This window comes from Panthera leo, chromosome D1 (genome assembly GCF_018350215.1).
Source record: "Panthera leo isolate Ple1 chromosome D1, P.leo_Ple1_pat1.1, whole genome shotgun sequence".
In the NCBI taxonomy this organism is placed as follows: domain Eukaryota; kingdom Metazoa; phylum Chordata; class Mammalia; order Carnivora; family Felidae; genus Panthera; species Panthera leo.
The window spans coordinates 110169568-110196475 of NC_056688.1; the positions used below are offsets into that span (position 1 = coordinate 110169568).

The following is a 26908-nucleotide window of genomic DNA, read 5'->3' on the forward strand; positions in this document are numbered from 1 at the left end:
GAAAGACGTTGATTTTTTTTTTTTCATCTTCCAATTACAAAACTGGATTATAATATGGAGTAAGCACCTCCCTTGAGAAGCTCTGTGCTGTGGGGTGGAGAAGAGAGATCTGATCGTGCCGTTGTCACAAAGGACCTGTGGCAAGGTTATTAGAGATGGTGGGAGGTGACATTCAAAGGGCTCCTCAGGAGGAGAACGGAAGGAAGACGGATCCTCTGGTGGAAATCAGAGAGATCCTCTGTGTGGCGAGAGCCATCTGAGCTGGAGCCGGAGAAGTCAGCACCTGATCTTGAATGCCAGGCCAGGAGGCTTGGGCTTTGTCCTGAGGACACTGGGGAACCTCCCCTCGGTGGTCTCAGGCAAAGGAGAGACAACAGGGATCTGGGGTTCAATCCCACTCACCCCGTGGTGCAGAGAAGGAATCGGAGGGGTCGAGATGTGAGGCTGGGAGACCTCAAGGAAGCTTTGCAAAATTCCGGCTAAAAGCGAACCCCGGTCATGGCCATGGGATGGGCAGGAGGGCACAGGAACAAGGAGCATTTGGAAGGCAAAGTTAGCCCAACACAGCAATGGCTTCTGGTTTGGAGGCTGGTCGGGGAGGCAGATGCGAGAAAGTGGCATAGGACGGGACAGGTGCGGAGGGAGAGGGGACGGCCGGGGCCTGGGATGCCTCAGAGGAGGGCTCTCTGGGAGGTGACACTGAGGGGAGCCTGGCAAGTAGGTGCTCTGGATGGGTGGGGACTGAGTGGGGGATCTCAGGTCAGGAACCCTCAGGCTGAGTTCTGGCAGCTGTGTTGCCCGGGGCAGGCCACTCTGTGTTGCTAATACATTCTGTCCTCTTTTGAAAACAGGGGTTCATCATTCCTACGCTCTGGGTTGTGGGAGGATTAAGGACATAACACATGGCAAGTGCTTGGCACAGAGCCTGGTGCTGGATGAACAGGAGACCCTGCTCCTCACTCTCAGTTTCTCATCATCCCATGCCCCACCGTCTCCCGTCCACGGCATCCCCAGGCGGCCTTCTCCCCGTGGCCTTGTGTTCCCTTGACCCAGTTAGGGAGGAGGAAGGAATCCACCCTCTGGCTCCATCCTGCCCCCCTTCTCCTGCCCCATAGGGAGGGATCCATGGACTCAGGTCGCGGAGGCTGGGATTAGCTGTGTAATCCCCAGCTCTGTCTGGGCAATCTCTTTCCTTGCCCAGGAGTGGGGGTCCCCCGGCTGGGAGCCAGGACTGCTGGGCCCTGGGCCTGGTACTGCCCTACCCATCTGTGAGACCTCAGACAAGGTGCTGATGCTTTAGTACCTTTATTGGAAATACCACTGCCATCTTCAATGAAGGTCACACGCGTGTGGTTGTTCTGTGCGTTTGCTGGAGGGGCACTCTGGAAAGGAAGAAAGGCTTTGATTTGATTCCAGCCCTACCACTCGGCACCCTCATGCCCATGGACGAGAGGGAAAACTTGCATGGGCCTCAATTTTTTCAGGTGTAACGTTAACTCTATCCAAGGCTGCGGTGGGGAGTATCTTTGAAAATAAGGGCAAATGAGTTTCTAAACAGCAGGAGAGACCAGAAGGGATGATAACAGGAAAAGAGAATAGAGCAGCTGGACAGAGCAAAACGGACATGCTTGTTACAGGACCAGGGCAAGGTCTCAGAGCCAAAGGGTCCCAGAGAACGGATACAGACAAGAGTTAATCAGGCTTCCGCGACTTCGAGGGGAAGGCAAAGGACACGTGACCTCCTCAAGAAGAAGGGGTCCTGGGCAGGGGGTGCGTGCGTGATGGGGTCTGGGCCTGATGACCCTGCGGGGGGAGGGGCGGAGTCCTTAAATGCTAGGCCAGGGCGTGACTGTGAAGGCACTTAGGGGCCACCCCAAGATTTTGAGCAGGAGTGCCAAGGCCCGGGCTCTACTGACGGGCTGAGGAAGGAATGGCTGCGCGAGCTTAGCAGCGCCGGCAAGAGGACGTGCCACTCACCGGCCCATCTTCACCATTTCCACTCTCTCGGTCTCACCCCAACCTAAGACCTCCACCAACAATCCCCTGCCTGGCTCTGGAGCTGTCCCTGCTCTCTGCCGCTAATAAGCAATACTTCCCTGAGCCCAGGGGTGCCCAGAGTGGGGTCGGGGAGAGATCATCAGGCTTGGACTAGGGCAGAATAATTACAACGCGGTCATCAGGGTCGTCGGGCTGCAACCTGCCTGATTTCTCCTCCTCCCGCCATACACCCAGACATACAAGTGCACACTAAATGCAGAACCTGTAGAAAGTGGGAAACACCAGAACCCAGCAAACGGTGACACGCGACGTTTGGTTACTTAGGGTTTGAAAGTCTGGAGTCCGGAGGCGAATGCGAACAATCGGGGCAGAGGAGCGCGAGAGCAAGCGCCACCTGCACCGGGAGAAAGGCGGGCTCCGAGGCCCACGGGACTACATCTCCCAGCAGCCTCTTCGCCCTCCTGCGAGGGAGGGCGGCCGGGGGCGGGGCGAGAGCGGCGCAGGGGACCTTGGGCGCGCAGCCCGGGCCAGGGCGCGTGACGTTTTTCCTGTGCGCCGCCCAGCGCCTCGGTCGCGCCGGTTCTTCAGGCTCGGAACCGTGAAGGTGACAGTGGGAGGTGACTGAGCCGTCTCCCGCGATGCTGGCGGCACGGCGGCTGCTCAGCGGGTCGCTCCCTGCGCGGGTGTCTGTGCGTTTCAGCGGCGACACGGTGAGGCCCGGCCTGGCTCGGGCCAAGGGTGTCTGCGGGCCGGGTCTCTCTGTGCAGCGCCTCTGCGCCGGCCGTCCCTTGGGTCTGTAGTGCCTTCTAGAGAACCCTCCTCATTTCCCCAGCCCGACAGGAAGGTTGCCGCTCCGGCCTGGATGTAGAAGGGAACCGGCCCCAGTGGGAGGCTGACTCCCCCAGCCCTCCGGTTCCTTGGCTTGTCTTAGTTAACAACCCGGCGGCATAGCGGGAAATTTTGCAGGTGGCGAAGCATCCCTGTCTCTTTTCCGTGCCCGAGCTTTGTAGAGCTTGAAGGTGCCTCTGCCCCATTTTACAGATGCAGAAAAGCTTTGGAGAGGATGTGCGTCTCCTGACGCCCCATCTAGCGCTCTGCTCCTTGTAGTGCCTTTTAGGGGGTTGGGAGTCTGGAAGCCTGGTACCCTTAGCTCTCAGCTGAGGTGCTGACCACTGGGTCATGTGGAATTCCAGACCCCGCCTTTCATCACTTTTATCCCAAGTGGGTCTCCCATCAGCTTTGTATCCCAGCCCCGGTGAAACGCTTCTTTTGCATCAGTAAACACATTCTGTTCCCAGCAGAGTTAGTTGTATAAGGCCTTGGTTTGACCAAATTTGGGGCCAGCAGGACAGCCGGGCAAATGAATGGACACTTCACACCGGGCTCAGGGAGTTCATAATGCGCTGTGGTTCAGGTGTGGGCTTTGACCACCCACACATCTGAGTTCAGATCCCATCAGCTTTTGGTTGTGTGCCCTTCCATAAGTGCTGTTTGTTCTTGGCCTCAGTTTCCTCCCTTGTAAAATGGAGGAAATCATTCTTGTCTCGGGGTTATGAGGACGAAATGGGGTTTGGGTTGGAAAGTGCTTAGCCTGATGCCTGCTAAGCAGGAAGCGCTCACTAAAGTGATGGTGGTAGCTGTGATGCCACGAAGGGTTCTGAGGCTTAGGCCCTTACCCTCTCCTCAGCCCAGCCCCGTCTAATCACGGGGACCCGAGAATCTGTAACATCTGGCCTGGCCCTTTGTGACCGCAGAACTGGGTTGGGCCTCCTGACCCTTTGTGTCCTCAGACAGCACCCAAGAAAACCTCATTTGGCTCGCTGAAAGATGAAGACCGGATCTTCACCAACCTGTATGGCCGCCATGACTGGAGGTGAGATGCTGCCCTTAGCTCGGTGGTCCTGGAGCAGAGCCTCGCCTTCAATGTCTTCCCCACTCTGTCCAGGCTGAAAGGTGCTCAGAGCCGAGGTGACTGGTACAAGACAAAGGAGATCTTGCTGAAGGGGCCTGACTGGATCCTGGGTGAGGTCAAGACATCCGGCTTGCGGGGCCGTGGCGGTGCTGGCTTCCCCACTGGCCTCAAATGGAGCTTCATGAATAAGCCCTCAGATGGCAGGTGTGTGTAGGGAGGTAGAAGTGGGGTTGCAGGAGAAACCTTGGGGGTGGCTGTGGCTTACCCGGGCCTTGGGCTGTTTCCTTGGAAAGTAAGAGTGAAGGAAACATCGCCAGAGCTTAAGTAGGTGGGACTCTGTTCTCTCCAGGCTTCCTCAGGGGAGACTTGAGGGGTATAAGAATCAACACAAGATTTTGACTTCAGCAGACTCATTGGTCAATTCTGCCTTCTAATTATGTAGCCTTGGGCAGTCTCCTGGTTTTTTTGAACCTCAGTTTTCTTTTTTGTAAGTGGACGTTACATTGTGCAGGGATTAAAGAGAGTGTTCACAAAGCTTTTGCCCCTCACATTGGTCAGCACATAGAAAGCAAATGATAAATGTCAGCTGTTTCACCTCCTTTTGACCCCAGAGATATGGCAGAGGTTCAGGAAGGTTCTTTGTGACCAAGAGCAGAATTTGGGCTCTTAGGAAAGCACAAGGAGACGTTTGGACTGAGCAGAACAAAGACCTTTCCTGTGGTCTTAGCCACCCAAAGGCGTAATAGGCAGTGAGCTCGATGTCATTGACTGTGAGCCAGCAGAGCCGCTAGGAATGTGTTGGGAGAACAGGGAGGGATCGGCTCTCGGAGGAGACATTTTTGAGGCTTCCTTGGGCGGAGTGGGGTGGCATGTAGCTGAAGGCCCAGCCCTGGTGGCCCTGTGGCCTTACGGATCTGCTGGAACCTACAGGCCCAAGTACCTAGTCGTGAACGCAGATGAAGGGGAGCCGGGCACCTGCAAGGACCGGGAGATCATTCGCCACGATCCCCACAAGCTGGTGGAAGGCTGCCTAGTTGGGGGCCGGGCCATGGGCGCCCGTGCTGCCTACATCTACATCCGAGGGGAGTTCTACAACGAGGCCTCCAATCTGCAGGTGGGAAAGGGGAGGAGCCTCAACAGAGGAGAGGGTGCGCTCACATGCTTGCTTCCTGGCATGGTTCTTAGATTGTAGCCCCTGATCTGTCTGGGCTCCACCCGGAAGAGTAGTTACCCCTGCTGCATGCATGTTAAGGGAACGTGGCCCCCAGAGCCTCCTCTGGGCTCTTTGGACATGTTCCGAAGCCTCAACTCGGGAGGCTTTCCGGGCTCTCTGATTCCTGGGGCAGGGGTGGGCTTACAGGCATTTTTCCTGCAGAAGGGCCAAGGGGTCATTTCAGCGATTCTCAGCTCAGTGATGCCTGTAGTAACTGGTCCAGGGCCAGAGTCTCACACCTTTCTGTGAGGCTCCTGTACGGCAGCGACGAGGGAAACGGAAACAGCACCTGGGACGGCGCCTGGCACATCGTAACTTTGTGTATAAGTGTTACTACTACGTATTTAAAAACAAACCCCTAGGGTCTTTTCCTTTCCTGCAGAAGTAGGACTTGCTCATTGTAAAGATAGGAAACTGCACACATACACAACACGCAGAAAAACCTCCCACAGATCCACCACCTGTAGGAAAGTGCTTATGAAAATTTTCATTATTTCCTTAGTTTTTCTTCTAAAAATGCATATAGGTGAAGAATTTAAGTGTTGTTATTACAAAAGTAGCATAAACGTTGTAAAAATCCCACCCCTGTCCCAGAGCATCCTCTGATTATGTCCAAAGGGAGCTTTATCCCTGGGTTTTGGTGAACATGGGCTCAGTGGGCCTGTACCCCTCCCCAGCACACAGTGTTCCCAGGCTGGGGGGATGGTACCCTCATGTTTCTGTCCCACAGGTGGCCATCCGAGAGGCCTATGAGGCTGGTCTGATTGGCAAGAACGCCTGTGGCTCCGGCTACGATTTTGATGTGTTTGTTGTGCGTGGGGCCGGGGCCTACATCTGTGGGGAGGAGACGGCGCTCATTGAGTCCATCGAGGGCAAACAGGGCAAGCCCCGCCTGAAGCCGCCCTTCCCTGCTGATGTGGGTGAGACCCGGCCCGGTCCTGGGCCTTGTGCTGCATCCTGTGGAATCTCATCTGGCTTCAGGTCCCCATTGGTCATTCTTAGGGGATTTCTGAGTTCCTTCCGGACTGGGGGCCAGACACAGAGTAGGGTGGGTGACAACATAGAGGTTCCATCTGTAGTCCCTCACCCTGTCCCAGTCCCCAGGTCCTCTCTAGCCCCCCAGGGACTAAGAGTAGAGGGGTGAAAAGGCAATGCAGCGCCTGCTAGAGTTTGGGGTCCAGAGGGGGATGGGAATGACCAAAGGGTGAAGGGGGGTTGTGCCACAGAGCACGACCCTGGGACAGACCCCACTGCTGGGAAACCTGATCTACCCTGTCCCCACCCTCTGGCAGCCACTGGTCTCATCCCATTCCTTTACAGGAGTGTTTGGCTGCCCCACAACCGTGGCCAACGTGGAGACGGTGGCTGTGTCCCCCACCATCTGCCGTCGTGGGGGTGCGTGGTTTGCCAGCTTTGGTCGTGAGCGCAACTCGGGCACCAAACTGTTCAATATCTCTGGCCACGTCAACCACCCTTGTACTGTGGAGGAGGAGATGTCTGTACCACTGAAGGAACTGATTGAAAAGCATGCGGGTGAGCCAAGGGGCCAGCCGGGGCCGGAGTGGGGCAGGATGTCCATGAAGAGAGCCAGGGTGGGAGGCCGCGCTGGGCGGGGGGCCGACAGAGGGCCTGGGCTCAGGACTACTCAGGTGTGGCGGTCCCAGCCCTGACCATCCATCCTTTTGGGGATGGACTGGGGCCCTAGGGGGTGTCACAGGTGGCTGGGACAACCTCCTTGCTGTGATCCCCGGCGGCTCATCCACACCACTGATCCCCAAGTCCGTGTGTGAGACGGTCCTGATGGACTTTGACGCGCTGGTGCAGGCGCAGACGGGCCTGGGCACGGCTGCTGTGATTGTCATGGACCGCTCGGTAAGGGCTGCCCACGCTCCCCACCCAGTCCCTGCCTCGTGTCCACCCGGTCGGTACTCCTCCCTGGATCCCAGCTCTTGGATCCCAGTTCATGTGACCTGAGATACAGTCAGGTGGGAGAGAATTCCCCTAGAGAGAATGCCTAGAGAGGGGTCTGGGCAGTGCCGGATGCCCAGGGACGGCGGAGGAGGTGGCCGGAATGCTGCTGGAATTGGGGTGGGGGGACGGGGCGCTGCTCTGGGCGGGCTGAGGCTCTGGCCCCGGGTGACTCCTCACTGTCTCTTGTCACCCCAGACGGATATTGTGAAAGCTATCGCCCGCCTCATTGAGTTCTACAAGCACGAGAGCTGTGGCCAGTGCACCCCATGCCGCGAGGGTACGCACCCTGGGCAGGGCGGGGGCTTCCTCTGAGGCCCACCCTAGGCCTGGGTCAGGCGCAGGACGGAGGTTGGGTGGGCTCTGGACACTCAGTGTGCAGCTGCTGCTTCCCAGCCTGCTCTGGCCTCTCCCGGCCCCGCCCTGTCTGTGGCCTGCACCCCTCGAGGGCCGTTCTCTGCACCCTGGCTGGCGTCATCGGGCCCTCTCTTGCTGCCACGGCTGCAGGTGTGGACTGGATGAACAAGGTGATGGCCCGCTTCGTGAAGGGGGACGCCCGGCCGGCCGAGATCGACTCCCTCTGGGAGATCAGCAAGCAGATAGAGGGCCATACCATCTGCGCCCTGGGCGATGGAGCCGCCTGGCCCGTGCAGGTACCCCCTGCCCCGCCGTGGGGCACTAGGGCGGGGGTGCTGAGAGCCTAGGGCGTGGGGATTTTCAGCTCTGCTTCACACGGTGCCCCCTACCCTCCCCCAGGGCCTGATCCGCCACTTCCGGCCAGAGCTCGAGGAGCGGATGCAGAGGTTCGCCCAGCAGCACCAGGCCAGGCAAGCTGCCTCCTGATCCCGCTGCCCTGGGCTCACGTCTGTCTGTCCAGATGGCTGGACAATAAAGCGAGTGCCGCCCGGTCTCCTGCTGCGTCTTTTCTGTGGTCTTTCTCGTCGCTCTGCCACTGCGGCCCATTACTCGGGGAGGTCTGTGTCCCAGAGGGGGAGGCTTCCCATACACCACGTGGGTCTCTTGTGGGGAGGGGGGATAGGTCAGCTCAAGGTCATGTCGTGAACCCACAGCTTGGCTTCCGGTGGGTCAGTCTGCCCTAGACCATCTTGAGCGCCCATCCCTCACTGCAGATAGCGGGGCGGGGGCGGGGCCGGGGCCTTCCCAGCGTGATGAGGGGGAAGCGGCGGCCTGGGGTCCAGCCCTGGGCCTGGCCCTCCGTGGGCATCTGGAGGATGGGAGCAAGAACGGGGCCCAGTCTGCCCGGCGAGGCGACGGGCAGCGAAGGGAACAGGCTCTGTCTGGCCTGGTTTGGAAGTTTATTCTTCATGGTTGGCAGAGGGGTGAACTTGGACGCGGGGGTAAGGGAGCAGACAGTTTGACGCGGGGCTGGGCACGGTGGGTGAGGCAGGTCCAGGTCCTCCCGGCTCTGTGGGTCAGTTTGGGGGAGGGTGGTGAGCGGGGCCGGGCGGGTACCCCTTCTAGTCGCTGAGCTGGGGGGGCGCACCGTCCAGCGGGTGCCACAGCTCCAGTCGGCAGTCACTGCGGCCCAGGCACTCGCACCAGTGCCGCTGGCGTTCCCCGCTGGCGTGGCTACTCAGCTGCACCCCGCCTGGGTTGGGGAGCAGAAATCAGGAGCCACGTCGGAACCCGCTGCCCCCCTCCCACCGCCCCCCCCCCCCCCCCCCCCCGCCAGCCCGCTCCCCTGCATTCTCACTCACCAATGAAGTCGTCAGCTGTGCCCAGGTCATAGTCCCATACAGACACTAGCAGTGTCTTCTGGGCCAGCTCCTCCCTTGGGCCTGCATAAAAGAATTCCTGCAGGGGAGGGGGCAGAAATGCAGGAAGGGGGTCGCCTCGGGTCCTTTACAGGTTCAGAAACAGGCTCAGGCAGGTGAGGTCAGGTGGGACCTGCGCTTTCTGACCGAGGCGGAACGCTGATCTTCCCCGCCCCGGGGCAGCCGGGACCGCCTCCACCGGACCCCGGCCTACCTCATTGAACTCGGGGTTCAGGGTCTTTTTCCGAACACTGGTCTTGTATTTACGTCTCTTCCCCACGTTTGGATGCAGGAAACTGGTTGGGAAGGATGGGGTCAGGTTAGGGATGGCCCTGGAGAGGGGCTCCGGGGAGCCCCCACGGCCCACCTACCTGTCCCCCCTTCACTCACAGGCGGACGAAGGGGTCCGAATAGCCATTGGCATCCATGGGGGCAAGGTGGGCACAGCGCAGGACACCCACCAGCAAGCCGCCCTGCCGAGAGCTGTAGCACAGTGACAGCAGGATGCGCCCGCGTTCGTCCCCTGCTGCCTCCGTCTCCTCCTGCGGGGTAGGCTGTGGTCAGCCAACTGCAGCCCAAAGCCCACCCACCCACCGGTGTTAGCCCAGATGTGACAACTCGAGCTGGCTGCAAAGCAATCGAGGACCAACAACTTCATGTCATGAGTCTCCTAAAACAGTCACCGGCCTGGTGCCCTGGAAGGGAACTTTCCGGCCAGCTGTACCCTCCAGGGCCTGAGAAGGGGAGGGGCTTGCTCAGGCCACGTGACTGGTGAGCACAGTGAGGGGAAGGGTGCTGGTGTCTGAAGGCCACAAACATGCGAGGAGCTTCCTGAGTGGCGTCTCACTACGCGCCCATCACCACCCTCCCCCTGTGTCACAGAAGCAGCTCTGAGAGGCTGTGCTCCTCTACCTGATGACGTACAGGTCACTAAAGCTACAAAAACCACCCTCTTCACCCCCCACCACCCAGGGGACCAGATTCTGACTGTCCTTTGCCACCCTCAGCCCCTGGTGCTTGCAAAGGGCTTGGGAGGATGTTCAGGAAGAACGCGCTTGTCCCATACCTCGCGGAGGATTCCGTTTACAGAAAGCCCGGCCTTTCTCCCCGGCTCCTCAGGGAGGGAGGGTTCGGTAAGCACCTGCCATGCACAGCGGTGCGGCCGCATGTGGGGTCTGGGACAGGAAGTGCCCGTCGCGGGGTGCCTGCCCCACCTGGGTGGGACTTGCCAGCCTGGCCTTGGCTAAGTGGCAGGTGCGGCAACTTGTGGCTCCACCAGGGGGCAGGGCAGTAGCGTGTGGCCCTTCCATCCGCGGGGAGGGGAGCCGGAGCCGAGCCGGAGGTCTTTGGTCATTGGCGTGGGGCCCCCTGCAAGCACCTCTGCCTGCTGACAAGAGCTTATCTAGGGCTACAAGCCCCAGGAGCGGCGTCCACAATGCCCTATCCTGCTGTCCATTCTCTCCTGGACCTTGACCTGCCCTCCCAACTTGGGCTATGGGTGGATCCCATCAGTTTCAGCCTCTGCTTCAAGCCGGGCTTTATCTCTGCCCCCTGAGGGCCTTGATTGTCCCAGTGCCCAATAGCTGCTCTGGGCTGCCTTGGTGGAGAGGGGTGGGGTGGGGGAGTCGCACCCCTGCCCAGCCACCGGGGCCTGGCTGTTCCCTAGGGCTACGGGGCCTAGGGCCTCCCATCCCTGCTTGGTCCCACCGTCCTACCCACCTCCTCATACAGGGACATGCCACGGGCGGTGTCCAGACTCTTGGGCCTCTTGGTCTGAAAGAGCAGAGAGCTTGGTCACCTTGACCAGACACCGCCCAGGGTCTCCCTCTTTGTCCCCTTTCCAGCTTCCCCACCACAAGGATCCTGATCCCCACCCCAATCTGTGTCAGCCCCACTCACCAGCTTCCGCTTCTCCAGACACACATCGAAGCTCCTGGCTCGGTTGGGCACCAGCTTCCTCAGGGGCACCCGCAGCTCCCCCAGGGGAGGCGCCCCCCGCCGTCGCCGCAGCCGCGGGTCCTCACACACACACAGCCTGTGGGCCGCCCGGGTCAAACCTGGCCGAGCAAGCCCCGCCCCCCCACCTCGGCCCTGCCCCCTCGCAGCCCAGGCCCGGCCCTGTCCTCACCACAGTGTCTTTCGCCCAGCATCCTGGCGGGTGAAGCCGTGATAGGTGAGGGTCTCCTCCCAGACAGGCCCCCTTGTGCCCCGAACTGTGCGAGTCCGCAGCTGGCTGGCCTAGGGGCCAGGGAGGGGGGATCAGGACCTCCTTGGGCCCCAGGGCCCCACCCTGGCTCACCTGCCTGGTGGGCCCCCAGTTGCACATCCCTACAATGGGGAGCTCCATGCCTGATGTCCAGGCTTTGGGGGGGCGGGGCACTGCAGGGCCAGGTGGGTGTTCCAGGCCGGGGTGCGGCCAAAGAGCGTCAGTAGGGGTCTGGGTCTCACCCTCACCTTGCTGGCTCCTGGCAGCAGATTGGCTTTGACATAGGTGTCCACAGAGCCTGAGGCTGGTGGCTTGAGACCCTAAGAAGAGACCACGAATGTGGGCCAGGTCTGTGGCCCGGGCCCTCCGCCCTTAGACCCTTGCCCTCATCCTCACCTTGGCCCGGTGAGCCGTGCAGTGCAGGGCGCTGTTGTCCACATCAAAAAGAAGCGTGAACTCGAGGGCGCCCAGGGCAGCTAACAGGAGGTGGTAGGCAGGGTCAGCTCCCGCCTCGACCCCCTCCCCACCCCCCAAATGGCACTATGCCTCCCGCCCTGCCCCTCCCTGGTCAGATGCCTGGGAGGCCCCAAACCCTACCCTGGCTGGGCTGGGCCAGGAGCGTTCCCCTTGTCCCCTGTCCCCACTCACTGCTGTCATCTGAATCTCCCTCTGGCTCTGGAGCGGCCCGCTGCCGGGGTGCAGAGCGAATGGCAGGGATCACTGCAGGGTGTGGGTCTGGGGCGCTTAGAGCGCGCTTAGCGAAGGGGTAGAAGTGTGGGAAATAGTCGGAAATGAGGCGGATGGGCCGGATGGGGCCGGGGCTCACGTCGATGGCCATGTGCTCCTGCATGTTCACCCGCTGTGGCCGCCCCCGGCTCCCTGCTGCCGCGCCTGCCATGGGGGCTTGGACGTGGGGGCGGGGACTCAGAGGAGCCCCCACGAACTGGAGACGGGGGGAACGCAGCGGGCCAAGGAGCCAGGGTGAAGAGGCATCCCTGAGGGCATGGGGGGGGAGTCTTGGGTGGCAGCCAGGACCTGAGGACAGAAGGACAGAATGCAGGGTCCAAGCAGGTGGGGTGGGGGAGAAGTGGGGGGCTCTGGCCCGAAGGAGGACGCCTGTGGGCTGGCAGTCAGGCCGGCTGGGCTACTCACCGCTCCCTGAGCTCGTCCACCTGGTTTGGTTCGCTGAGTATAAGCCAGACTGAGATGACCCTCGAGCGAGCGAGACTGTGAGCCAAGAGCCTCCCGGGAGCGGTGAGGGAGGGGGAAGGGGCGGGGTCAGAGCCCATCTCCTGGGCTCAGGAGGCTGGCACTTCTCTGCCCTCAACCCCAGGGGTCCCTTGGGGCTCAGCCTCCCTCCTTCCTCAGTCCCCCTTCACACCGTGAGTTATTTTTACCATATTTTTACCACGGTCATGCGCCCTGCTCTCAGCGGAGGAGTCTGGAGGGCCAGAGGCGACACGGGGGGGTGTGAAGTGTGAAGGGCAATGGGAGGGGCTTGTGAAGGAAGGGATAGGTGAGGACGGAGGGATGGATGCAGGGGGAGGTGTGTAGGAGTGGGTAGCAGTGTAGGGGACACTTTGGGGGGGTGGAGTGGGGAGGGGGCCGAGGGGAAGAGGAGGAGGGGAGGGGGAGGAGGAGGAGGGGAGAGGGGGGGGGCACCCGCAGTCTGGTTCTCTGCAGCTCAAGCTCAAGCTTTTTAAAACAGGAATCACATCACTTCACACCTTTCACCCCTTCCCCCGCCCCCCCCCCCCCCCCCCACCTGGAACAAAATCCTAAGTCACCACTGAAGCACGTCCCCTTGGCACACCATGGTGGCCCCTGAGTGGCGAGGCCCCTCCCCGACTCTCCGCCTTGTTCATCTTGTTTCCTCCAGGACCCCGAACTTTGTGCATGTGCTGCTCCTTCTGCCCCCACTTCCCCCCTGTGCCCTTTGACGTGGCCTGTTCTTGCTCACGTTTGGTTTCAAGGTCACTCTGTAGGCGAACCTGGCTGCTTTTTTACCTGCTCGACCTTCCCTTCTCTCTCTTCCCAGCAGTCCTGCGGGGACTGCCCTTTCCACAGTCTCCGTCTGGGAGGCTCATCCTCCTCCCTGGGACTGTGCCCCCAGACCCTGCCGCCTAGGGAATTCCAAAGACAGCAGGCCAGGTGACAGGCTCGGGGAGGCCCAACGAAGTACAATTCTGGGTTGGATGGCCAGAGACAGAAGCTCTGTTTTCTGTCGATGGGAGGCTAATGCTGTGCCGTCCGAGAGCCGTTGCCCTCTCCTCACTTCTCATCCCGGCAGAGTAGAGATTCTCTAAAGGTGAGGCCAGCACAGTAGAAAGCACAGTAAGAGGGAGAGCCCCTGAGCCCCTGGATCCAGCCATGCCTGAAGCTAGCCTCTTTTGGTGAAGTCAGCTGGTGAGGGGAGTTTCCTATCACCTGTCCCGGCTAATATTACTGCCTAGTCCACCATGACAGGGTCAGACTGCTTTATCCTCTCTCTCTGCTCTACATACCTGATGTATAATTAATTCCACTATTACCTGTGATTAATTAATGTACAATCACATGATTATCTCTGTGGCCTGCTCTGAGGTCTTCCCTGGACTGAGTCACCCCCAGAGGGCAGGGCAGCATCTGGCTGGTCCGAAGATATGGCCCCAGCACAGTGCCTGGTGCACGGCAGGAGTTCGGCGTGTTGGAACTTTGTAGTAACACAGGGCTCCTCTTCGGATTCCTGCGGCCTGGCATGGGGTCAGCTAGACACAGAGCAGAGAACAGGAACTGCAGGGGAGTGGCTGGGTCTGGGCGCTGGAGAGGGCTTGGTTCAAATCCTAGCTCGGGGAGACCTTGGGCAAGGTGTCTCTTCTCTCTGAGCCCCAGTCTCACCAGCCAGGGCCAGCACTGCCCCGCCTCAGGGCTGTGGTAAGGGCCAAGTGTTAAGTGCCCACTGTTCAGTGGGTAACACTGTGACTGGACAGAGGCACCCCATCCAGGAGCCAGCTGTCCCACGGGGTCTGCTCAAGGTCAGTGCACAAGATGCAGTCGCCACAGAATGGGTAAAGGCTCTTTATTCGGTCCCGGAATGGAGCTGGCCTAGCAGGGTGAAGGAAGGGTGCTGCTTACGGCCAGGCCTTCAGCCCGTGGACCACTTAGGGAGGGCCAGGCGGGGCTGGTAGGCACCGGGCGCCAGCAGCTGCAGGGTGAACTCTGTGATGATGGCCGTGAGACCCCAGACACGGTGTGGCCCGTGCAGGAAGACGGGCAGAGTGTAGCGGAAGTGGCCACGCTGGCAGAAGTGGGTATAGCCTTGGTTCTGCTCCTGCAGCAGGTGGGCCAGGGGTAGGGCAAACACCTTGTCCACCTGTGGGCAGGAGGCAGCGAGAGGGTAGACACGGGACCTGCTGCCGCAGCCTCCCCTGCGTGGAACAACCTGGCCCCCACCGTCCCTCCCCACTCACCTCCTCAGGGTTGGGCCTGAGGCTCTGGGGATCCAGGGGGCCCACACTGGCAAGCACTGGCACCACGGTGGTCTTTTGCTGGGGCAGGAAGATGGCAGGCAGTCAGGGGAGGCACGGCCTTGGCGGGGCTCTGGGGCGGGGGAGGGGAGCCCGAGAGGGAGACTCCACCTTGCCATCCAGAGGCCTTCAGTTTTGGAGGTCGGGTCCACCTGGCCCCTGCCCTTGAGCTCACTCCAGCCATGCTGACTAGCTACAGGCCCCTCAAACTCACTAGAGCCATTCAGTCCTCTGGGCCTTTGCAGACTGTTCCCTCTGCTTAGAATAACCTTCCCTGACCTTTACTACCCTGAAATCTCCCACTTGTCATTCAATCCCTGCCTACCCTGTGAAGCCTTCCCCCACCCTCCTCCACCAAGCTGGGCAGAGCTGGCTTATCCTGGGGCCACCTCCAGCCCAGGACCTGAGCCTCGGTATCTCCCACGAAAAGGGGCTAAGATACCCCTCTCTGAAAGGTTGTGCGGGGATGGAACATGACTGCCAGGCAGGTGTCTGGAGCTCCACCAGAGGCCAGGACCACTCTCCTTGTCCCTGGCGGTGGCCTCAGGGCCTGGCAGCCTTACCTGGTCATACACAGGCTGCAGGATGCCCCACACATGCTCTTCAGGCACAGTAAGGCCCAGCTCCTCACGGGTCTCCCTCAGGGCTGTGTGTACCACGTCCTGGTCAGTGGGGTCCCACTTGCCACCTGGGAAACTGAACAAGCACAGGTGGCCTGGTCCTTGGTCTGTTGGGGCCATGGCGGGTGAGGGTGACGGCTGTGCGGAGAGCTGATCACCCACCTAAGCATCTTTTGTCTCTGCCCCTAGTTTGTCGTGAGGCCTCCCGCAAGCCACATGACCTCTCCAGGTTCGGTTTACCTCCCTAAACGATAGGGGTAAGGGAGAGGCCCTAGGGCTCACACACGCAAATTTTTCTTATGGTGGCCCCAGTGGCGCTATGACCCTATTGTGTCCCTCATTCCCCACGGGACAGGGGCGGGGCCAGGGCGGGAAGCCAGGCAGTTCACCCCACCCGCGAGCTTCGTCGGCTCCAGGACACGAATCTCCCCAGAGTCGCCGGCAGGGGGCGGGGTCCTGCCTTTTTAGAAACACGGGCACAGCTCCGAGAAGTGTCCCGGTCCTGAGCTGGTGCGGGACGCGCTTCGAGGGGTCCGGCGTGGCGTCCGGACTGGCACCCACGGCGCCAGACTCGGGGCGCGGCTCTCCCCAGACCCATTCCATAGAGGCGGAAACCCAGACTCGGACAGGCGAAGCGCCTCGCTCAGGTCCCTGCGGTCTCCGGGACTCGGCGGCCTCCTCTCAGTAGAGCGAGGAGCTCCCGGCCGTGTACCTGACGTCGCCCTTGTGCCTCCCGGCCAGGCGGCTGGACCGCAGCGTGTAGAGCAGCGCTGGGATCCCGCGCACCGAGCACAGCGGCACGAGCACGGCGGCCGCCGCGGGCCGCGCGCGGAGTCGGGCAGTGGCCCCTGCCAGCAGCCGCCGGCAGCGCTGCTCGTCCTCCGCTGACAGGCAGTGGGGCGGCATGTCGGGCCGGGCGCACCCGGGACACCGAGGGCGCCACGCCAGGCGAAGGAAGGGGAGGGGGCAGGCAGCACTAGCGCTCGGGGTCTCCGGGGAAGCTGGGCGGGGCCGTGGGAGGAGTCGCCCCGCCCCGCCCCGCGGGGCTCCGACGCGGCGTCGGCTGTGCCCTTGGGGGCGAGACCCGCACAAGAGGCGGGGCCTCGGCGGGAGGCGGCGGGGCTCTGGGCCAGAGGGCCGTGGGCGGGGCCCGAGGGAGTGGCCTCGACACGAATTGGTGGGGCGGGTCCGGAAGGGGCGGGTCCCCCTGTCTCGGGCTTCCGGCAGAAGGGGCGGGCCTGGGCCGAGGGCGGAGCTGGCATTGGTGGTTCCGAGGGAGGGTGTCAGAGATCCTGGAGTCAGTAGCTCGCGGTACTCGTGTCTCGGCGGCTTCCGGACCCAGCTCTGTGACAGCCGGGTTCGAGATTCCGGGCGTCAGGCTTCGAGGCTTCGCCGGACCCCGCGTCCCTCCACGCCCGCGTGTGCCCGTCCCTTTCCTAAGCACCTCACGCGCAGTGCTCCAGGATGTTCGGAGTCGGCATTTAGGGGGTCCACGGAGCGCGCCTCCCGGAGGCCGGGGACATCAGGGGCTGCGGGAGGAGTGCCTAGCCCGGCCCCTATCTGGGCCCCTCTCCTGGTTCTTCTGGGTGGCGCGCGCCGTGCCCTCCCGCTCCAAGGGACCCACTCCAGCCCCAGGCCTTTGCCCTGCTTTTCCCACCGCTGGGAGCTTGTCTTCCCTCCTCCCCTTCCCTCTCGCTCTCAATTTCTACTCCTTTAGGTGTAGGTTTAAATGTCACTCTGCTGTGGAAGCTGTCCTGCGTCGAGTCTTGATTGGAGTCTCAGGCCCTCCCCCTCCCCCCCCCACTTGGCCTGGCCCGTGTGGTCACTGCCCATCATGGTTCTGCATCCCTCCAGACCCTGGCTTCTCGCGGACCAGACCACCCCAGTTGTGCGCAGCACCTATAGTGGAATGGCCGGTGTCGCCAATGCTTTGCATTGACTTTGAGCAGGTGCCTCTTTGAGCTGCAGTTTCAGTCCTCAGCTGGGCACGTTAAGGCCGGGAGCAGAGCCTGCAGCCTCACTCACAGCGCTGCTCCTCGGCTGGTGTTGGCACCTTTACCATCACTGTGCTCCCAGCGATACCACCGGCACGGGGCAGAGCTTTGGAATGTCTGCAGCCGTCTCTGGGGTCCGGGTGTTCCTGAGTCCTTCCACCCCCACCCCCGAGGACAGAAGTGCTCTGACTACTCATGCCAAATGGTTTAATGTTGGGGGAAAAGGAGAGGTAAAGCAGGGTTGAGAGGAGTCACCCCCAAGGCAGAAGGGGACATGTATGGGGGGGGGGGCTGGTTCCAAGCCTGGCATCTTCTCGGCCTTGCTGTGACTCTGGGCAGGTAGCCTCCCTCTCTGGGCTTCCACCTGCCCTGTTATCCTTGAGGGAAGAGGGCCTCTGCAGAGGTGAGGCAGCAGGGGTAGTATTCAGGGTAAGAGGAGTCTGTGCACAGGGCCCTCATCATCACTGAGGGTCCTGGACAGTCCCCAAGCACATGGCGGTGGGGGACAGGAGCCCCAGCCTAGCTGGGAGGGGCAGGCTCTCCTGATCTCTGTCGTTCTGGACATTGGGGAGGGGGTATGGTGTTGGTCGGGCCCTTGGGATTCTGAGGGGGCTTGAGGCTCCAGGGTACAGGCCCTGGTAGGCGAGGGGCTGGTAGGTGGCTGGGGCCAGCAGAGCCTCAGGGGGGGCCAGCAGCTGATGTCGCAGCCGGGCGGAGGTCCTGGAGTTGGAGACTGGAGCTTTGTGGGAGTCTGAGGGAAGACATGGTCTGTGTGGACCCCGGACCTTCCCTCACAGCCTCAGCCTCCCCTCTTCCTCCCCTGCTCCCATCCCAAGCTGCCCCCCCTCTCAGCCTTCGCTCTTGTTCTCTCTTCGTTCGCTCTTCCCTGCCATCTCTTGCCGTCCAAACCCTTCCCAGTTCTTCAAGGCCCAGCTCAGGAGCCACTTCATCCAGGAAGCCCGTCTGACACCTCCCACCCCTGCTCTTAGCACCTTGTCCCCGTCCTGTTCTCTGTGCCCTTGGCCCCAAACTGCCTCAGAATTCTCTGCCTCCTCCTCTTTGTCCACACAGGTGCCCAGTGGGCTGGCTGGACGTGCTGAAGCCCCCTCCTGGAGGCCGTGTGGCCCTGTCTCCTCGCTTCCTGCCCATCATGCAGGCTCTGGTCCCACTGTGTCTGTAAGCCTGGAGGCTGACCTGTTCCCTCCTCTGTGGAGCCCTTCAGCAGGCAGGGGCCGAGGCCGCTGTGACTCCGGGTCGGGATGCTGAGCAGGGCTCGTGGAGGGACAGTCCTGGAGACGGGACGAACAGGAATGGAGGCAGAGGGTCACAGGGGAGAGCCCAGGTCAAGGCAGGCCGTGGGACCCCAGGACCAGTCAGTGGGCAGGAAGCAGAGAGAAGGGCAGGACCCGAGGCCTTAGGAGACAGTGCAGATGGGGGTGAGGGGCTGGGTTGGGGCAGCTGGGCTCACACAGTACCAGGAGTCTGAGTCACTCTCCCTAAAGCCCTTGGCAAAAGGGTTGCTGGCGATTTTCAGCTGGGTGATCTGCAGAGGAGAAAGTGCAGTTATGGGCCAACCCTGAGCCAGGGCGAGGCTGTGGGGTCCCAGGTTCAGCCACCCTGTCTTCCCCGAACCCCCCAATCAGGAGGCCCTGGGACCCGGGCCCTCAGCCCAGGAGCCACAGAGTCATTGGGCGTGAAGGCAGGGGAATGACCGAGGGCAGAAGTCTGCTGAGTCCTAGGGAAGGAGAGAAGGGCAAGGCTCTGAGCTCAGAGCTTTGGGCCTCAGTCTCCATCCCTGTGAAATGGGCTGGCAGCTGCCTCGTGAGCTGTGGTCCCAACCCACCCGGTGGTTCTGATAGGCTGTCACGGCCGTGAACTGGGTCTCCTTGAAGACGAAGGACTTGAAGTTCTCCTGGGCGTAGCGCTCGCTGTCCTTGCGTGGGTCCACAAAGACCACGTGGAATCGGGGCTGGTAGCGGTGCATGGAGTTGAGAATGATCTGGGGGGGGGGGGTTGCGGAAGGCAGTGTTCGGGGGTGTGGGGGAGCAGCAGCAAACCTTCCCTTGGGCTAAGCCTCTCTCTCCGGGGCAGAACGGCTGTCTTTCTTATAACGGGGGCGCAGAGTCTGGTCCCGAGGGCCCACGGTTCTGCATCAAAGGCCCTGTGGCGTCTGAGCATTTTGCCACTTTGCCTTCCCTCACACCCACATCCTGCCGTCAGCTGCACCTTCAGAAATATCCAGCATCTGATCACCTCTCCCACCCCACCGCCTCCTGGCCAGCGGCCCTGCTCCCGTCCAGCTGCGCTGTCTATTGTCCACACCGCAGCCCCGGCGAGCTGCGGCGTGCCACCCCCTGCTCAAAACCCTCCTGTGGCCACCGCACAGAGGAAAAGCCAGAACCCTCTCCGCAGCCGACTGGCCCTGCAGATCAGCCCTGGCAGCCTCTAGGGTCTCTCTCCTCCCATCTCCCCTACACGCCCCACTTCCGCCACGTGGGGAGCCTCCTTGCACTTCTCCCGACGGGCCTAACGTTCTGCAGCCTCGGGGCCTTTGCACTTGTTCCTGCCCCTGCAACAGCGTTCCATACACACTGTCTACGAGGAGGATAGTGTTCGCTGGAACGTTCTCACTTCCAGCCCCCTGCTCGGGCAGTCCCCTCTGCTGCCCAACCCCTGGCCGGGTGAACTTGGCCCCCAGCGTTAGCCGCCAGTAGCGGGTGGGGACGCTGGGCGCCAAAGTCACAGCTGGCCCTGGCTCCAGGCTTCGTTATGATCAGGCCCCGGTGTCCCCAGCCCTGCCCTGCCCCCTCCCCGCCGTGGCCGGGGCCTCACGTGGCCGTTGTCGTCCAGCAGATTGTTGGTCAGCTTGAGCTTGTCAAAGGACACAATCTGGCGCATCCACTGTGCACCTTTGGCCGGCGAGTCCGGGTGGAAGTGCACGCGGCCGGGCGTGGCCGGGTCTGCTCTGCCCGCCACCAGCCAGGCTGAGCTGTGAAAGGCGTACCTGGGGACAGAGCGCGTGGGAAGGGTGCCCCGTCCGCCCCCACGGCACCTCACCTGCCGCCCCTGCCCTGAAGACCGGCGGGGCCGAGGGGCCCTTGCTCTAGGAACTCACACGTGAGGAACCGGAGACAAGGATGCTGTCTGGCCTCGAGCGCCCGGTGGCCGCAGTGGGCTAGCCCACTGTCCCTGCCCAGGCTAGCCCACTGCCCGCCTCAGGCTGCCCTGCATTGGGCCCCTCGCCTTGCCGTCAGGCTTCCCGCCGTTGCCCCAGGGTAGGCCTCCCTGGTCACGGCTCCGACTGGCCCCCGGCTCACCCCAGGGTGCAGGTAGGGGTCGACTTCCTGGCCCCGCCCCCCTGCTGTCCCAGCTGCCCTCCCGGGCCGGCCCCCAGACCTGTATCTTTTGTCGTCCAGAGGCACGAAGTCCATGAGCAGTGCATAGTCAGCCAGCGTGTCCATGCCCAGAATCTTCACCTGGAAGGTGGGAAACATCCTCCTGCAGGAGGGCGGCGCTCAGCAGCCCAAGGGCGGCCCCACCGTGGCCCCCTGTCCCCTCCCACGCACACGCCCGCTGCTCGCACCTGCCTGCCTTGGTGACAATCATCTCCGTGCCCAGCTGGTTGAATTCCTCCCACAGAGCCTTCATCTCCAGCTGAACCGTCACGCTGGACACACGCGGGTTCTTGGGGCCCTGCTTGCCGGGCTCGGCCACGACTTGGGCCCCGGTGGGAGGGTCTGACGGGAATGGGGAGTCCAGCCGGGGCTCCCAGCTGGAGCTGGTCAGGGTGTAGGGCTCTGAGGTTGCGAGTACCCCGAGGCCGGCAGAGAGGAAGGCTGGGGAGAGAGGATGAAAGCCTGAGCCTCACCCCCGTGCCACCAAGCCGGCTCTCATCCTTCCGGCTGCACCTAGGTGCCTCTTCCTCCAGGGAGCCCTCCCTGACTGCCAGGCCTGTGTTCCCATAGTATCCCTGACGGGGCATCACTTCATGAGGCAAATGCCGACTTAAGTCTCCTGGAGGCCAGAGACGGGAACTGCCTGGCTCCTCAGGGAATCTTCGAGCCATCAAGTCACGTGGCCTTGTGGCCTTGAGCAACAAAATCGTTCCGTCTCTCAGAGCCTCAGTTTCTATATCTGTCCCAAGGGGTTCTTGATACGCGCTTCACAGGGCTGATGCGAGGATTTGCGAGGACACACACGGTGCCCGGCACACCCTTCAAAAACGACACCTGTTACGATGGTAGGACATGGGAGGTCGTGGGTTCGGGAATGAGCGTCTTCACTCCGCAGAGACCCTGGTGCCTGGTCCTGCTCCGGGAGAGTTGAACTGAGAGGACATCCTCGAATCACCACCAAGGACTCCCGCCCATGTCTGACCTTGCGCCCCAGAAACATTCCATTTCTTGACGTGCCATCCTGGCACGAGCCTTGACCAAAAATTTTGCCACCCTCTACCCTCCTTAAAAAAAAAAAAAAAAAAACACCATAAATCCTGGGGGGCCTGGATGGCTTAGTCGGTTGAACATCCGACTTTGGCTCGGGTCGTGACCTCACGGTTATGGGTTCGAGCCCCTCATCGGGCTCTGTGCTGACATCTCGGAGCCTGGAGCCGGCTTTGGATTCTACGTCTCCTTCGCTCTCTGCCCCTCCCCCACTCATGCTCTGTCTCTCTCTCTTTCTCTCTCTCTCTCTCTCAAAAATAAATAAATATAAAAAATTTTTTTTAATAAAAAATTAAAATAAGCAAATTCTACCTAAAATAAGACACTACTTTACACCCATGAGGATGGCTATTACCAAAAAGAAAAGAGAAACAAAAAGGAAAGGAAAGGAAAGGAAAGGAAAGGAAAGGAAAGGAAAGGAAAGGAAAGAAATTGCAAGTGTTGGTGGGGGCGTGTGGAAATTGGAACCCTCTGCATCGCTGATGGGGTACAAATGGAGCCTCTGCTGCGAAAAACACAATGAGTGTAGGATCCAGCCAGGCCACTTCTGGGGAGTTACCTAGAACTGGAGAAATGCGCTAAAGGAACCGAGAGCAGGAACCCGAACAGAGACACGTGCGTGAGTGTTCACAGCAGCACGATTCCCGACAGCCCGAAGGTGACAGCAACCCAAGTGTCTACTGTTGGAGGAATGGATAAGCAAGGTGTGGTCTAGCCAGACAACGGAACCGTCTTCAGCTTTAAACAGGAAGGGGCTTCTGCAGCGTGCTGTGACTTGGGTGGACCTTGATGACGTCACGCTAAGTGAAATAAGCCAGGCAGACGCAAAAGGACAAATCCCGTGTGCTTCCGTCTGTGAGAGGTCCCTACGACAGTCAGCTTCAGAGACAGAAAGAAGAACGGTGGGTGCCAGGGATGGAGGGAGGGGGACAGGGGGGGAGCGTCTAATGGAGACAGAGGTTCAGTTTTGCCAGATGCAAAAGTTCTGGAGACGATGGTGGTGATGGCTGCCTTGTGAATGTACCTAACGTCACCGAATTGTACACTTAAAAATGGCTCGAATGGGGGGTGGAGGCCCTGGGTGCTCAGTTGGTTAGGCATCCGTCTTTGGCTCGGGTCATGATCTCGCGGTTCGTTGGTTCGAGCCCCGCGTTGGGCTCGGAGCCTAGAGATTGCTTCAGATTCTGTGTCTCCTCTCTCTGCCCCTCCCTTGCACGTGCTGTCTCTCTCTCTCTCAAAAATAAATAGACAAAAAAAAAATTTTTTTAATGGCCAAAATGGTAATTTTTGTGTTATGTATGTTTTACAAGTTAAACATTAAAACCAGAAAAAAAAAAATCCTGAAAAATGGACTATTAGTTTCTAGCAACCCCCTAAGTGGCCAAGAGCCTGGTAGAACTGAGATCCCCTGGGCAGAGGTGGGTTTTGGTGTTGGATGGATGGATGGATGGATGGACGGACGGACGGATAGAGGGATGGGTGGAGGGAGGTTCCCGGGGTGGTCTACGTGTAATGAGCTAACAGGTGGGTAGCGCCTGGCCAGAGCTGGCACATAGTAGGTGCTTCATTGGAGTGTGGGGCTCAGGGCCTGCGGTCCCATATTTCGCAGCCCTGAGGGCCACGTATGAAAAGCCCCGGGAGTGGGTGGGGGTCTTTCCGAGAGGGATGGACCGCATCAGGTCTGCATCTCCCAGAGGGGCATGAAGTGTAGACGGGCTGATGTCCCCACCACCTGGACCAGGCCACCACATGGGCAACTGCCCGTTGTTCAGCTGCCCTGCTGGGGCAGGTCTATCATCTGGGTAACTGATGACAAAACCCCAAGGGTCCATGGGTCCCCAGGGGAGAGGCTCATGGCTTCCCTGGGTCTGGGGCCTTCACAGGCTGGTCACTGGCTCCCAAGTCTTCTATGAGCTCACCCCCTGCCCATCTTGGTCAAAGTGCCACCCCTGAGTGCTCTCAGAAACTCAGGAGGGGCCCCTTCTCTGTCTGGTTCCTCTAAAAGCTGGCATCCCTTGGGGTCAGGAGTTGACAATTTCCCACAAGCATGGAGCCAGGTCTGGAGGGGAAGTTAGAGACTTCTTGTGTAGCCCCTGACCTTGATACTCAATGGGTGAGACCCAGAGAGAGGAAGGGACAGGTCCAAGGTCACTCATGCCTGAGAAGGCTCTCCCTTCCCAGAAATGGCTCTGTACCCCGGCCCATCAGCACCCCCATATTTGCACATGGGCAGCTGTGAGCCCATCAACCTTGCCCTGGTGGGATCTGAGGCCTTAGCGTGGGGTGCCCCTGCCCCACCCTCTTGCCCAAGACCTGGATCCAGAAGGGTTTCTTTGGTCCCCCCACCCAGTCCCTGCCCCGCCCCATTCACCCTGGAGCCTGAGCCCAGTCATGGGGCCAGCTCGGCTGCCTACATCGTACCTGCCATGGGGACGGCCTGGACGTTGGCTCCTGGAGAAGTCCTGCTCAGTGCGGGCCAGCTGCAGCTGTCACCTGAGGAGTCCCTGCCTGCTGGGTTGGTGGTCAGACGCTCCTGATCTCCTGGCCCATTCAGCGGCACAGCTCAGTTCTGCGGGACCGTCCTTCCCTCCAGGCGATCACTCACGTCTTGGTTCTCCACCGGAGTCAGGCACCTGGTCTCTGCAGGCAGGCCACTCTGGCCCTGTGGTATGCAGGGCCCCGTCTCCAAACCACCCTCAGACTGGACTGCACCAGGCTGCTGGCCGGGCTTGTCCAGCTCCAGGAGTGGTGCTGTGTGGGAGGAGGGCAGGTGGGAAGGCTCTGACGTTGCAAAGCCTCCTCCCCCCCTCCCCGGTCCCCCCTCCCGGCTCCCTCCCTTTCCCAGCCAGGAGCCCCTCAGCCACTCCTGATCAATGGACCCAGGCGCAGAGTGGGGGCCCTTTTGGAGGACCCGGCCGGGCGGTCCGCAGGGGCCCAGGCCCGGTGACTGGAGGGCTGGGCACTGAAAAGGCCTGGCGGAGGCCGGGGAGGCCGCAGTAGCCGCAGGAGCACGAGGACTGATGGCAGAGGTGATGCCCTCTCACCAGGACCTCGACCCCTGACCTGGGGCTGCTGCTGGTGTGGCATCGCCTGGGAAACTGGGAATCACAAGGGGGCAGCATCAGCAAGTGCTGGCAGAGGCAGAGCTCCTGGACCGGATGGCAGGAAGCCGGGTCTGGGTGATGGCTGGGGCCCGAGGAGCTGTGCGATGCTGGTGGATTCCCGACAGCCCCCGTGCCTCAGTTTCCCCAACTGCGCGCATAATCTCTTCTCTCTGGGATGAACAGCAGTAAACTGCTCCCATCCTGATTGACGGTGCCTAAGTAGTCCCCACGGGGTGGGAGGCTGGCCCAGGTCACAGGTCTCTGAGGCGGGTGTCTGCTCTGCCCACAGGTCAGCCTGCTCTCTCCAGCCCGACCAGGCGCCTTCTCCAGGCTGCCCACGCCCATCCAGGCCCGGCATTGAGGGACACCTGGATCACCGGTCAGGAAGGCACAGGAAGGCACAAAGCTGGTTGCTGTCAGATGAGAGTGCTGCTTGGCCATCTCATTGCCGCCCGATTGCCCAGGGAGGGTCATCGGGCTATACCCCAGGAGAGCTCACTCTGGGAGGGAGTGTTCCAGGCCAGCCCCCAGGCCGGCACTAGGGGACAGCACCTCAGGCTGGGCTGGGCCCGCTTGACTGGGGTCCCCAAGGCAGACTAGACCCCCTCACCCCAATACACCTCCTCCAGAGTGTGGCACTGGGGACGTGGGGGAAGCGGAGGCCCATGCCTGGCAGTGGGCATGGAGGGACCGCGGGTCAGAAGGACTGCTTCTCTCCAAGAATGACACGCAGCTCCTCCCAGAGCCTGATGCCCGGGGGCAGACCTCTCCTCCCTCCACTTAGGGGTGCCTCCTGCTTTGGTCTCCTGTAGCCCAGATCCCTGCCTGCCAAGCTGGGAGAGGTAGGCCCATGCACAGCTCTGGGGTTTGCTGTGGGGCAGGATGAAGGGGCGGTTCTCCATGCTTGGGAGGGTCCCAGCGGCTATCAGGGGCCACCCAGTGAGGTGTGTGACCGGCCATGCCACGCTGTCCCAGGATCCACAGTGGGGCGGGGGGGTGGGGAGGAGGGAAAGGGGAGAGATGATGGTCTTGGGAGATTCCCACCAATCCTCCTGGCTCCCCCTCAGCCTGGACTCCCAGGAGTGGGCCAGCCCAGGGTCCTGTTGGCCACTGGTGTGTGTGTGTGTGTGTGTGTGTGTGTGTGCACGCGTGTGCGTGCACCTGCACGCAGCTCTGCTCTGTGTGATGGGAAACGCCCCCTCCACGCATGTAGGTGAGGACACTGATGGGCCACCCCACTTGCACACAGATGAACCCCAGGCCCCATGCCCCACACCCACTCGTGTGCACACGTGCACAAGCTGCCGTGTGCATGGGTGCACGCGCTCTCTCTCTCACACACACGCCTCGCACACAGGCGCGCCTCTCTGCACAGCCTCCTCCCCGGCCGGCCTGCCCTTCCCGCCGGAGGCGCCTGCTGGCCCCCCTGCCCCCTCATCCATCTTGCCTGCCAGCCCGTCCCTGGCGCCCCCATATCCTTCACACCTTCTCATCTCGCTGCTCAATAGCAGGAGGCCGCGTGGCAGCTGTGGCCGCGGGGAGATGGATGGGCCAGGCGAGGGTGCAGAGGGGCCGGGGGGAGACGCCTCCCGAGGATGACGCTCTGGGCCCCCCGGCCCCGCTGTCAGGCAGGAGCCGCAGCCTGTCAGGCTCAGGTGGGTGCAGAAGCTGCGGGCTGTGTCCAGTCTGGCCTGTGTGGACGCCCTGCAGAGAGGGCCTGGGTCAGGACCGAGGGGACCCCAGCAGCAGACCCCGCGCCCGCTCCCTCTTGGGGTGCTGAGGACCTCCAGCCCCACTGGTAGGACTCCCCCTACCCCAGGCCAAGGTACCTCTTCCCTGCGTCCCTGCCCCTGGGCGGCTGTCCTGGGTAGGGACAGCCTTGTCGAGCTGCACCCCTTCTCCAGCCCTGACTCCCCCTGAGTCCCCATGGGCACCGGGCTCATTATACATTGGAAATGCACATCTGGGCTGTGTGCCCAGCCACATATAGACCTCCTCAGAAGGACACCCAAGGTATTGAAGTTCTTGGAAACACATGTGTGTCCAGTCACACACACACACACACACACACACACACAGTGCCTGGGTAGGCACGTGCATGGGCTTCTGCTCTCTCAGACTGATTCTCCAGCCCCAGGAGTGCAGGCAGGTTGGGAGGCCCCCTCTGGGT

At 61.3% G+C, this 26908-nt stretch overlaps 4 protein-coding genes across 5 annotated transcripts; 1 reads left to right on the forward strand and 3 right to left on the reverse strand.

Moving 5' to 3' along the window:
* Window positions 1-2536: 2536 nt before the first annotated feature.
* On the forward strand, window positions 2537-8001 carry NDUFV1 (NADH:ubiquinone oxidoreductase core subunit V1). The gene is made up of 10 exons (XM_042906606.1): window positions 2537-2708; window positions 3789-3871; window positions 3944-4114; window positions 4841-5024; window positions 5854-6043; window positions 6444-6656; window positions 6829-6995; window positions 7290-7371; window positions 7599-7744; window positions 7848-8001. The coding sequence occupies exons 1-10, from the start codon at window positions 2637-2639 to the stop codon at window positions 7932-7934; spliced, it is 1395 nt and encodes a 464-aa protein (XP_042762540.1). The 5' UTR covers window positions 2537-2636; the 3' UTR covers window positions 7935-8001.
* Window positions 8002-8393: 392 nt separating this feature from the next.
* LOC122200029 (double C2-like domain-containing protein gamma) lies at window positions 8394-12582 on the reverse strand. Its single transcript, XM_042905439.1, has 11 exons — window positions 12225-12582; window positions 11721-12107; window positions 11469-11548; window positions 11321-11392; window positions 10995-11104; window positions 10766-10901; window positions 10586-10639; window positions 9257-9408; window positions 9081-9162; window positions 8810-8906; window positions 8394-8700 (listed from the first exon to the last, which is right to left on the reverse strand). The coding sequence occupies exons 2-11, from the start codon at window positions 11968-11970 to the stop codon at window positions 8570-8572; spliced, it is 1164 nt and encodes a 387-aa protein (XP_042761373.1). The 5' UTR covers window positions 11971-12107; window positions 12225-12582; the 3' UTR covers window positions 8394-8569.
* A 1531-nt stretch (window positions 12583-14113) lies between these two features.
* On the reverse strand, window positions 14114-16337 carry NUDT8 (nudix hydrolase 8). Of its 2 annotated transcripts, none has more exons than XM_042905598.1 (4): window positions 15911-16337; window positions 15142-15274; window positions 14522-14599; window positions 14114-14424 (listed from the first exon to the last, which is right to left on the reverse strand). In XM_042905598.1, exons 1-4 carry the CDS (start codon window positions 16102-16104, stop codon window positions 14197-14199), a joined length of 633 nt encoding a protein of 210 aa, XP_042761532.1. In that variant the 5' UTR covers window positions 16105-16337; the 3' UTR covers window positions 14114-14196. The 2 variants fall into 2 exon arrangements, with proteins under 2 accessions (XP_042761532.1, XP_042761533.1); XM_042905599.1 differs by lacking the exon at window positions 15911-16337 and adding an exon at window positions 15659-15895.
* Window positions 16338-17653: 1316 nt separating this feature from the next.
* TBX10 (T-box transcription factor 10) lies at window positions 17654-25212 on the reverse strand. The gene is made up of 9 exons (XM_042907226.1): window positions 25053-25212; window positions 24679-24732; window positions 20776-21028; window positions 20589-20690; window positions 20025-20196; window positions 19036-19191; window positions 18668-18735; window positions 18387-18481; window positions 17654-17943 (listed from the first exon to the last, which is right to left on the reverse strand). Exons 1-9 carry the CDS (start codon window positions 25210-25212, stop codon window positions 17654-17656), a joined length of 1350 nt encoding a protein of 449 aa, XP_042763160.1.
* Between the last annotated feature and the right edge of the window lie 1696 nt (window positions 25213-26908).

Bases quoted from the DNA above. Each gene is read 5' to 3' on its own strand.
- NDUFV1 (XM_042906606.1), top strand. From the start codon at position 2,637: ATGCTGGCGGCACGGCGGCTGCTCAGCGGGTCGCTCCCTGCGCGGGTG. The intron at 2,709-3,788 runs GTGAGGCCCGGC...TTGTGTCCTCAG, and splicing joins TGCGTTTCAGCGGCGACACG to ACAGCACCCAAGAAAACCTC. The intron at 5,025-5,853 runs GTGGGAAAGGGG...TCTGTCCCACAG, and splicing joins ACGAGGCCTCCAATCTGCAG to GTGGCCATCCGAGAGGCCTA.
- LOC122200029 (XM_042905439.1), bottom strand. From the start codon at position 11,970: ATGGCAGGCGCGGCAGCAGGGAGCCGGGGGCGGCCACAGCGGGTGAAC. The intron at 10,640-10,765 runs GTGAGTGGGGCT...CTGCTCTTTCAG, and splicing joins GTCTGGAGAAGCGGAAGCTG to ACCAAGAGGCCCAAGAGTCT. The intron at 8,907-9,080 runs GTAGGCCGGGGT...CCTCCCCTGCAG, and splicing joins TGAACCCCGAGTTCAATGAG to GAATTCTTTTATGCAGGCCC.
- NUDT8 (XM_042905598.1), bottom strand. From the start codon at position 16,104: ATGCCGCCCCACTGCCTGTCAGCGGAGGACGAGCAGCGCTGCCGGCGG. The intron at 15,275-15,910 runs GTACACGGCCGG...GTGCTTGTTCAG, and splicing joins AGGCACAAGGGCGACGTCAG to TTTCCCAGGTGGCAAGTGGG. The intron at 14,425-14,521 runs GTGAGTGGGGAG...TCCTGCCCACAG, and splicing joins TCAGGCCCAACCCTGAGGAG to GTGGACAAGGTGTTTGCCCT.
- TBX10 (XM_042907226.1), bottom strand. From the start codon at position 25,212: ATGACCCTCCCTGGGCAATCGGGCGGCAATGAGATGGCCAAGCAGCAC. The intron at 24,733-25,052 runs GTCGGGCTGGAG...TGTGATTCCCAG, and splicing joins CAGCCTGGAGAAGGCGCCTG to TTTCCCAGGCGATGCCACAC. The intron at 20,197-20,588 runs GTCTGGGGGCCG...CTCTGTCCCCAG, and splicing joins CTGGACGACAAAAGATACAG to GTACGCCTTTCACAGCTCAG.